Source organism: Artemia sp. Qi Xiang Cuo, chromosome 13, assembly GCF_049724085.1.
Source record: "Artemia sp. Qi Xiang Cuo chromosome 13, ASM4972408v1, whole genome shotgun sequence".
NCBI classification, from domain to species: Eukaryota; Metazoa; Arthropoda; class Branchiopoda; order Anostraca; family Artemiidae; genus Artemia; species Artemia sp. Qi Xiang Cuo.
In genome coordinates, this window is record NC_142806.1 from 37,360,954 (window position 1) to 37,372,704 (window position 11,751).

Genomic DNA, 11,751 nt, shown 5'->3' on the forward strand with positions numbered 1-11,751 from the left:
TGTTCAAAGGTGTGATAAAAGGTAACTTCTGTCACTTGACACCACCTTATTGCCATGTACCCCAACGCGCTGTTCTAATTCTCGAGTAAGACATACAAGTTACGATGAAACGTGGATGCGTAGACACGTTTTTTCGGAACTTTGGTGAATTGTTTTGGCCTAAAATATTTCTCGTAGATCCTACTAATCCACTAGAACGTTTTCACGTCGAAATAATACTAGGAATATTGACAATCAGTTGTTAGTTACAACTAGAAACCACGTTTCACGGTACTTTGAATTTCGCACCTTGCTTTTTACGTCATCACCGCGAAGCCCTATGTTGTATAACTTGAAAACCGTCTTCCGGGATTTTTTTTTTGAAATTTTGGGATTTTTTTTGAAGAAAAATCGGAATTTTATTTTTGAGCGGGTGGCAACGCTGCATGTGTAATAGGAAAAAGTGACACCATCAGTGCCATCGTAGGGTTACCTAGTTTTTGTATGGATATCAACAACTTGTAGTCCTCCGTTCTTCTTCTTCAAGTACATATCAGATGTTTTTCGTCTTGAGGGGTCTTGTTCTAGCCAAACAAACCCGTAAATGATATTTTCAAAGTTTTAAAATATCACTTTTTAAGGTGCTGAAATATTAAACAGATACTAAATAGAATTTTAACTGTTTATATTTACATATTGCGCCCTTTGGAATATGCCTCCGGCGTGCCTCCGTGCCTCATGCCTCCAGGTGTCCCTCAAAATTCCCAGTTGTTAACCCCTCGGGCCAACTCTCTAATGCGCATGTCGCAATTTTTATGATTTTCTTGACATTTTGTAATTTTTTATTCCATATAATTTTCCCGTTTCCCGTTTTGGTGCTTTTCCAAAATACAACCTACACACATGTCTAAGATGAAAATCAATGTTATACGCCTACCTAACAATATTGTTATTATAAAAATTGGATTAAAAAATATATGGATTGAAAATTCAAAGCTCATACCAAGGATTTTTATTTAGGAGGAGATATCATCGAAGGGTATTCTCCAGTTTTCAGGTGGATGTCAGTCAGTTTTATTATGGAGGGAGGGGTTAAGCATATTTGCATTTCTCTGTTTAATAAAGACTTTTCTGAGATTGAATAAAAAAAAGGATAGTTTTTGCTTGTTAAATTTTTAGAGAAATCTTTGCGGGAGACTTTTCTAAAAATTGAAATGTTTTTTTTCGTTTAGGAAAATTACACAGAAGCAATTGAGATGAAAATCGCATGTGTATTCTGAACACCGAGACCGGACCGGAAACCGAACTGATTGTCACCCACATCCGCTCGCGCTGTCACTATAGGGCACAGTATCTTCTCCAGTAACTTTTCTAGAACTGAACAAATAGTGATGGACCTATACGAAGAACAATTTTTAGGATCTTTCCCTTCTTATGTATACAAGTAACGACCCTCTGACACAAAACCTTGTGGGACAGACTGTTGCGATACTATTGCTTGGAACAATAAAGCTATGTGACTAAACAGTCTAGGGGCGCCATACCTCAGATGTTCCGGCTGAATACTATCTGCCCCAGGCGATTTTCCAAGAGGAAGACGACGAACAAAAGATTCAACACACAACGGGGTAATAGTAAGCCAGTTACTGTATTGGTTTAGTCGATCAAATTGTTGCATCAGAATGTCCCGGAAATTACTTTCTAATGATGGAGGATCAGCCGCAAAAATTGAAGAAAAATGTTCAAACCATTTATTTATTTCAATGCTATCGGGCGGTGACGAAGAAGAACGGATAAGTTTAGACACTTATCGCCATAGCTAACGAGGATTTATGTTTTATTTCCCGAGATAGCTCCTTAACCCGACTTCTTTTCTAAGATTTCACCTTCTTTTGATATTGGTGTTTAATCGACTTCATAATTTTGAAAATCCATCCTTATCGTGGTCTTTCACAACCAACCCAGATTTATCTCCAAAACAAATGGCGAGACTTTTCAACCTTCAAACCAGGAAAGTCTGACCAGCCTCTTACAGGCATTCAGCTTTATTTTTTCTGGCGGAACTGCAACGGACAGCCGTTTTCCTACTATGCACCAGTTCTAGCAAATAACAATTCAAATCGAGAAGCCGGTCAGATTTTACCCGCGAAACCAAATGGAACAGAACCCTTATCTCATCTAAGTACGAATCAAGTAGCATCTGGTAAGTAAATATATCAATACGACTCCAGTTTTGTTTAGTAAACCACTTGGGTCTAGAAGGAGAATATTTCTCAAAAGAACTGAGTGGTAGATGAAGCTCAAGATGCGAATGGTCACTTAAAAGAAAGTCTTCAGCAACTTCAACAATCTGCCACTGGAGATCCCCCATATCAGAAAACACAAAATCGAGATCAGAAGTGCTATAGCTGTTATGTACACAGGTAAACGATCTATTTTTCTGTAGACAATAGAAATTTTGCGGCAATGTAGCATTTAACATTTGTGAGTCACCAGTGGTATTATCATTAATGTCCGTATTAAAACCACCCATAATAACACAAGCTTCACGGGTAAGAACTATTCTTTCAAGTAGTTTCGGCAATGACCAGCAAGCAGACGCAAACTTCTGACTCGATCGGTCATTTCTGTAATTTGTAGGCATATAAACACAAACAGCAATAAAACCACTAAATTCTACCGCAAGAAATACATCATTAAACTCAAATATATTGCATTTATACTTATTTCTAACAGCTATCATTAAGCCCCCCGAGGGTCGACCCTCAGTACTTTTAACTGGGCGGATAAAAAAATGATCATCAGAAGAAGTAATCAGCCTTGTGCTATTATCTTCATTAAGCAGATGTTCATTAATACAAATTATATCGAAAGCACCATAAATTATTTGAAGTATGTCTAATTTTTCTCTAGCACCGTTTATGTTCTGACAGAACACACGTACTTCACCATTTATCGAGCTGGTTTACGATTTGAGTTCTTCGGCGCAGCTTGGTCTGGATTTGTACCGCGAGCTGCATTTTTCAGGTTCGGGCACCGAAAGCTGTTACTTGCATGGTTGTATCCGCAGTTGGCACATTTGAGCACGTCTGAGGTGCACCCGGAGTAGCTATGATCGCCAGCACACTAGCTACATTTAGTGTCCTTCTGACACTGGTTTGCACGATGACCAAAACCTTGACATTTATAGCACTGCAGCGGCTTTGTAAGGGGCTTTGACACAGAAAACATGGTGTATTCCACTTTGATTCTAAACTTGAGAGCCTGATCGAAGTCAAGCTTGGTAACGAACGTGAGCTGGACAACTGAGGAATTCCCGAAGCACTTGGCTTGAGAAACACCGCTAATTAGATTGGGAATAGCTGAAACGTCGAAATCTTTGTCAATGTAAATGATCCCTGAATGCGGTACCTTGCTACGGATAATTTTCTCGCCATGAGCCGCAGAGGCGATAAAATTTGCGGATGTTTCGTCTTTCATATGTACAAACAGGCTGTCTCTTCGTTGTTCGATTCTGTCTATTTTATCAGCGGGTCCAATTTTCCTCAAGAACTCCTTTTGCTTGAGCCGCGTTTTCAGGCTCAGCGGGTTCGAACACGGGTTGTTCTCGTCTAGTTTCAGTGGGTTCGAAGTTTCAACCCCGTGTTTGATGCACTAGATGCACTGATGCACAACGCTTGATGCACTAGACGAGAACAGCCCGTGTTCGAGCCTGCTGAGCCTGAAAACGCGGCTTTGGTAGGATTAGCACTCAAGCTTGCGGGCAGATTCGACAAAACAACTGGGAAAGTCTTTTCTAGCCGGGGCAGAGATGGTCACATTGGTGGTTGGTTCTCTGAGCTCGGTACTGCAGAGGTTTTGGGCTTCTCTACAAGGAAACTTAGCATCGCTTTACAATCATTCAATCGTGAGGCAACAATCGTACTCACATCTTCAGGAATGGTGAGAACGTCAGCTGGGTCGAGAATGGCAAAACGAGGGGGTCGAAAAACTTCATTTTTGAACCTTTCTGACATAACCTCAAAAATATTGCCATAAAAGGCAGAAGCCGGGTGAGTCCCTACGACTCTGATTAATGTCTTTGTCGAGCACTGTTTTGCATATATATATTGCATATTTCAGAGCTTCCTTTGAGAAAAACTTCAACTGCCTGATAACAATATCCTTATTCGTTTTCTTTTCCCCATGTCTCTGTATACAGTTCAACACCGGACTTAAAACCACTAGAGGATAGGGGAACGGAACTTCAAAATATGTGAGGGGGGGGATGGGTTACTAAATTTTACATCTGATCAATCAAAACGCTTTTACAAAGAGCTTTATTGAGACTTATAATCTATGCACAGTTAAGTAAAGAGATTAAAAAAAACTGCGTCGTCAGGTTATCAAAATGGTGCACACGCAATATCTCAGGAGTGGCCTGGGGTATTAAATTGAAACTTTCAGGTAGCTTTTCTTGGGGGTGGGGGGGGGGGGCAAAAAGGCACCGAACTATGATTTGCGGGAGAGATTGGAGCTAAAGCAAAAGACACTGTGTGCATCCAGCTTATCAAAATACCATTTTCCAGGTAGTTTAGGAGAAAGAACACCAAGCCTCCTACTAAACTCTCTTCCAACCATAGTCAAAGAAAAATCAATGCATCTTCAGTATCTTCTGATTTAACTCTCTTTTCTCCCGTAAGTCATAGTTCAGCGTCCCCTCCCTCCCGAAAAAATTACCTTAAAATTTCAATTTGATACCCCAGGCCAGTTCCGAGGTATTGTCAATACTCTATTTTGATAACCTGACGACACAGTTTTTTTTTTTTTTTTTTTTTTTTTTTTTTATCTCGTTGCTTAACTGTGCGTCTCAATAAAGTTCTTTGTAAAAGCGTTTTGATGGATCAAAACACTTGCCAAGCAAAGTCCTTAGTTAGAAAACAAGGTTAAGTCCTACATCGGGAGGACTAAGTCCAAGCTGCGGACTGACTCGGAGTAAAATCAAGCCATGCCCTGATTCAAAGAAGAAACAGGCTAAGATTCGGTACACAGAAGAGCTAATTCCAAACTATAGACTGGATTATTGTAAAACGAGCCAACTAACTGACTCGGGCCAGAAAATAAGTTAGGTTTAATCTGCAGAATAGCTTGGAGCGAAAAGCCTTGACTGGGGGCAAAAACTACTTCATAAATATTTCGGCTTCACACCTAGAAGCCTTCTGCTGCAGAAAAGAGATGAAAAAACTATACAGCTAGAATATACAAGAAAATAACATAAAAAGATTAAAAACGCTATACAACAAATGCAAAATAAAATAAAAGAAGGTCCTATCTGAAAAATTATAGTTATTGTGTTAGTGAAAGTTCCAAACGAAATCCATTGTGGTGGAGAAACACAAAACCAATTCAAATAAAATGCCGTAATTAAACAAAAAGATGAACCATTCACCTGTTCTTTTTAATAACATTGACCCAGCTTACACAAAATAAACAGATAATTTTATGTTTTTGCCACCATACTGGATTTTGTTCAGAACTTGTACTAAAAACGACAATAGCTTTCCGTTTTACAGTCCTAAAGTTAACACAGAACAAAACTGTGTCAATTATAAAACCAACAGATATTAATTTCAAAAAGGGTTCTCAAAACAGAGTTGTTCAAAGAAAAGCAAATAGCAATTTAAAACCTAAAACGAGCAGAGATAAGGTTGCGACATAGGTCGATTTCAAATGAACAGGAAGTATCATCCTGTATCAATATATTTGAAACTATCAGTTTTGTTTCATTATTTAAATATACATTAAATTTTATTCAATATATTTGTCCTACAATTCCATTCCTTTCAAATGTACTGAAAATCAACTGATGTCTCATTTACAGATTTGGAATGGGAGGGGGGGGGGGGGATTTTCAAAAATAAACCTTTCTACTCTTATTCATTCGTAATTTAAGTGACTTGGTCTGCTTACCATTAATGTTAATCTTTATAGATCCACTAGGGAAGTTGTTGAGTAAGTGAATGAAATTTTACAGAATAGATATTCTGCTCAAATTAGAGCATTGGAAATTTTTTAAACACCTAGGCCTACATCCACACTTTCTAATGCTTGAGCAATTATAAACCCTGTATGAAGGCTATTCCTGAGATAAAAACAATAGAATTAAAAACAAATCGTGATAGAATTGAACTTACCATCCCAAACTTTTCCTAAATGTAATCTTCTTACAGTAAAAATTGCAGCCCCTCCCCTCTACACCTCTTAATGAGACAAAATTGTGCTATAGATTATATTCAGGTTCAAGGAATAGGTAATTAGAACGGAAACGACCTCAAAGCAAGATTTATAAAAATTTCTATGATTTAGCCAAAAGTGAAAATATGGTTATTATTTCCAGATTGTTTTGTTGTAAAGTTTTATATTATTTTCAGAGTTTTTTTTTGTTTTTATAAACGACCTGTCTTTATTTCTTACTCTTCTACCTGATATCTGTGTTGGAAGATTGATCAAACAGCTTGTGGTAATGAACTGTAAGTAATCCGACCCAACTCTAAAAAAGACCAACTACAAAACAAAAAAGAGCTGTTTTTGTTTTTGATATTCTTTTTTTTACCAGGTGATGTATCTCCTCTGAAATATTTCTTCTCACGAGATGTAAGTATCTCTTCTCTCTACAAGAAGAGATGTATCTCTTCTCACGCTGCTGCTTTTTAAAACTTGTTCAAACCTAAGACTCACTGAGTTCCAATGTCACTATGTGAAAATTTACTTTAAGTCGTTGTTATCCTTCGCCCTTGTGGACAAGTTTAAACTTACTCCACTTCCGTTCAACTGAAAGTGAATATTTGTCCAAATCTCGCACAAATAGCCAAATTCTCTCAAAATTGTTTATTTATCAGTTAAAAAGTCCTTAAAACAGTTGGCAGCTATCAGGGTGTATGCACAGTAAAATTAGGTAATTGGAAGGTAGGAATATGGGATATTAGCAGAGTATAACAACTACACTGAAATGTAGCAGGAATTTTCTGTTTGTTTTAGAGTTTTGATTAGGCCAAAACTTATATTACAACCTCGGAGTGTTGTGCATCGCAAGACTGCTCATTGAAATTGTTCTCCTAGAAGACCAAATGGTGCTTTTTATAGTTGTAGTATGATCAATGAGTAGCAAGCATGCAGTTGGGTATGCAGTATTTTTACAATATCAATAGCATTGAATTGTACAACGCCATCCATAAAGTAACAGCAATATAAAGTATACTTCAGACTTTGAATACTATACTCTACTAGCATTATATGATACAGTACTTTTAATAAAATGGTACATAAAGAATTATGGAGCATGATATTTATGGCTAGTATATGGCTTGCCACTGAATTAGATTACATTGTTAATTGTGATTCAGAAAACTATTTATATTTCTAACTGCAAGCTATACTAAGGTACATTTATTACTTTTCTGCAAATTTTACATATAAAAATACTTTTTGCTCAAAGCAAAGCTTTCAAAACACAAGTTATGCAGCTAAAGTGTCAGCAGCTTTTGGAATTTTGCTACTGGCAGCTTTGGAACTTTTTGCACACCTGCAAACCGCCTACTAAACTCTCTTCCAATCATAATCAATGAAATAATACCGATGTTGTACATATCAATTGTCACTTAATCTGCTCATCTTGTATCATGATCGCAGCGGTAGCTACAACCTAGTAAAGAAGAAAAAACTAGCAACTAAAGTAACCAAAAACTAAAAAACGCGTTAAAAAAAAAGACTGGCTAGTGAGAAATCATTTGTTGATCACTGTCATTTGTTGCTGATTCAGGAATATTAACTATTACCTCGATTAGTCTTATTAGTAAAATGTTATTTTGAAAACTAATTTATGGAAATTTCGAAAAGTAGCCTGGAAACCAAGGCTGCACCCAGGATTTTTTTTTGGAGGGGTTTTAATAAAAAAAAAAGTTTTTTTTTTGGGGGGGGGGGGGGTACACAAAAAACCTCAAAAAATGCATACAAAATTTGTTTTTGTCAATTTTTGTTACGTTTTTACGAGTCAGACACACATTTCGGGGGGGGGGGGGGTAAACCCTACTCCCCCCCCCCCGGATATGGTCTTGCTGAAACCTATCGAAAATGGCGTCAGATGGGAACAAGAAGTATATCACTGGGATTGCCATAGCCGACAATCATATAAAGGTAACTTACAGTCCCCTGGCTTGAACACCAAGCACTTTTTTGCATGGGTAGCAATGATGTGTCCTTTTTTGTTTCCTTTCATTTCATCACTGCTAGCAAGGCACTGGAACATCATAGAAAGCTGTTTAAGGGCTCATTTGAATGGAAATTGAAATATGTAGTGCTTTTTGAAAGCAACTAAGCATAATATTCAAAACACAATGCATTTTTGACAATAAAAAACGCATCTTTATACACACGAAAGATGATATAACAAATGTATTTTTTTGACAAGAGATGATGTGACACACAACTTTTAAAAAAAAGCTTTTCTTGGGTATGATTTCATATTTGAGTAATTCCCCTGCCTGACTCCCTTTGGGTTGTTCTTTACTAAACTCCAACAAAGAAAACGCCAAAGGCCTCTTCCCATGTTTAATATATAATTATGGTTGCAGTAATAGCTACAACTTAGAAAAGAACAAATCACAGCCCAAAGTAACTAAAAAAAAAAAAAAACTTGATAAGGATAGGACCTTTGTCAAGGCATTTTTATTAGCTGAAACAAATGCCCATTTATAATCTACACAAGTCAGGACAAAAGGGGTTTGATAATTTTGACACTTCTCAAATATTAATCTTAACCAGAGCATTTTACCAGTAATTTCAAGTTCTGGCCAGTGAGATTTCTTCCCACTAGCAACATCATCTGATGTCATCAAAGTGTGGAGCCTTCTAGGTGAGAGGACCATTTCTCCAAATTTTTCCTTTGCTGATCTTGACATCACCTATAAAAAAGAAATTATTGTCTTTTATTGAAGAGCAGTTTCCTTCCTAAGATCTTTTTCCTGCTTTAAACACAGCAGAGAAAAACAAGTCTTCAAAGAAAACCAACATGTTTAACAAAAGAAACGAAAAAAACCTTTTTTGAACAAGGTAGTAAACATTAAGAGCCAGGAAATTTAAGTCTATTTTTTAATAGTCTCAAATACCCAGTTAAGTCTGGATTCAATATAAAAATAGAGCTAAGTCCAAGCTATGGACTGATTTGGTGCAATACAAGCTAAGTCACTGATTCCAAGAAAAGTAAGTTTAGTTCAAGCTGGAGACTGACTTTGAGCAAAAACGAGTGAAGTCCTGACTGGGCGCTAAAACGGCTTCACCAATATTTAGGCTTCACGTCTGGAAGCCTTTGTCAGCTAGATGTATAAAAAATTTCACAGCTATAACATACAAGAAAATAATAAAAAAGGATGAAAAACAGTATAAAACAAATGACAAAAGAAAAAAAAATTCACATGTTTAGTAAAAGGTCTAAACAAAATCCAGCATGGTCAAAAAAAACATTGTACAAACTGGGATAATTAACCTGAAATAACTACTTTTCACCTGTTCCTAATAATCATATTGACCTAGCTTATGCAAAATAAAAAGATTAATTTTATTAGAATCCCATATCAGAAGACGACATTTAACCTTATGGATGCACAAGATATTATACCAAAGTTTGTTGGCCTTTATTTAGTGTTTTGTCACCATACTGGGTTTTGTTTTGAACTTATACTAGACAACCCCTATAGCTTTTCAGTTTTATAGTCCTACAGTTAAAACATAATAAAACTGTTTTAATTATAAAATTAAAAGAATAAGGTATTGTCTTTATAAAATCAACAGAGTATGGTATTGTCTTTCACTGAAAATACATCAGCATTATCTTTGACCATAGAGCAGCTTCCTTTCCAAGATTGTGCCCTTTTAGTAAAAGTATGTCTTTTACCTTAAGCTGGTCATTTAACAAAAGCAGCAAAATGAAGGAAAAAAGGAATCCACAAATGTATTGATATGTATCATTTTGATGGACTTTGTCCTAAGGAGCACAGCAAAGGCAATCACAGAACACAAAATCAATTGGGGAGCTAAAACTCTCCTGAACTTAGATTATTCTGTTGATTTAAGCATCTTAGATGCAAAATGTTAGCAAAATGAATAAACTTCTAGAGGTTTTGCAAGTTCAGTGTGCAAGAATAGGTTTGAAAATCAATTTTAAGAAGACTAAGTCATTAATACTATGAATAAATGAAGGTGAAGAGATGATAATGGATAATGAGAAGATTGAACAAGTGGACAGCTCCACATATTCAGGTAGTATCATTAGTAAAGATGGTGGGTGAAGTGTAAAGGTTAAAAGAAGGATAACCAAGGCAAAGCATGTTTTTTCACTGTTGAAAAAGGTTTGGAAGGAAAAGGAAAATAAATCTGCAAACCAAATTAGAAAATTGGAAGCTAAAGATTTGCAAAAATGTTCTTAAACTTTTGAACTAAAAAGATTTGCAAAAATTTTCTTAAACTTTTTTTTTTTTAATACTGTGATATGGCTTAAAATCTTACTAACATTAATGGGATTGCGTTTTCAAAACCTAGAGCCAAAGACAACAGACTAAAAACTTAAATCTAAGGCAAAAAGCGTTTCTGTCAAAGTTATTATTTTCTTGTATGTTATAGCCACAGTTTATAGAATTAGCAGTATGATCATACCCTATCTCACCCATTTTAAAAACCCGGACCAAGGTGCGAGTGCTACAGAGAACGTTTCTGCAGATAGGAACATAAGCGGCATTAGATCTATTCACAGGTAGACAAGTCAGATTTCTCTTGGACACGAAACAAGGGGAAACCCGCTATTACGAATAATGCACTTTGTAACCATTTCTCATTGATTGACAGAAACAGACTAACCCGCTAATGTAGAAATAAGTGGGAGGAGCTTTTTGTTTGTACCGAGAATGAAGACCAGAAATTATCTGCGATAAGCTATATATATATATATATATATATATATATATATATATATATATATATATATATATATATATATATATATATATATATATATATATATATATATATATATATATATATATATATATATATATATATATATATATGTATCTATATATATATATATATTGCCTAAAAGTGATCTCAATTAAAACAAATCCGTTTCTAATATAGCTGTACTTCAAAACAGTTTGGGCTTCATTCCCAAACAAATTTATTTAATATTCCTTTTTCATATATTGTGGCATATTTTCGTTCCATTGATGTTACAGGCACAATGACCAACTTTCATTACAATAAAGTAATTGACCCAGAATTTGTAATAAAATTATAAATTATAATTACAATGGAGCAGTGATCCCCTCCACATATACGTATTATGTACTCTATATTTCTTTGGGACTGTTTGTGAATCTGTTATGAGTCGTGTATGACACAAGTCTTCTCTGTTTCTGGGCTTGGTAAATAAAACACTGTTTTGTACAATGGCAAACGTTTTGCGTTCCTAGTAGCCATATACATATTATTACTAATAGAAGCCAGACCGTATGCGATTTTGAAAGTTTCTTGTGCTTTTTCTTCTATGCCTCCAGTCAACATGTTATAAATGATTATTTCATGAATTTTGTTTCTCAAATTGTCTTGAAATTTAGCTTCTTTAATTTTGAAAAAATCAAAGTGGGAATTTCCAACCAGTATTTTTTTAGACTTCAGAAAAGATTAGAAAGAAAAGATAAATGTATTATATAAAAGGAAAATTCAAAGAATCGATAAAGATCTTGA

At 35.6% G+C, this 11,751-nt stretch overlaps 1 protein-coding gene across 1 annotated transcript in view; it reads right to left on the minus strand.

The window, feature by feature from the left end:
- Window positions 1-2,722, minus strand: part of LOC148945248 (uncharacterized) — a 5,628-nt gene extending 2,906 nt beyond the window's left edge. The window contains exon 1 of the mRNA XM_089098987.1: window positions 2,123-2,722. Within this exon, the coding sequence (XP_088955113.1) occupies window positions 2,123-2,722 (600 nt within the window). The remainder of the gene's footprint in view (window positions 1-2,122) is intronic.
- Window positions 2,723-11,751: the final 9,029 nt, after the last annotated feature.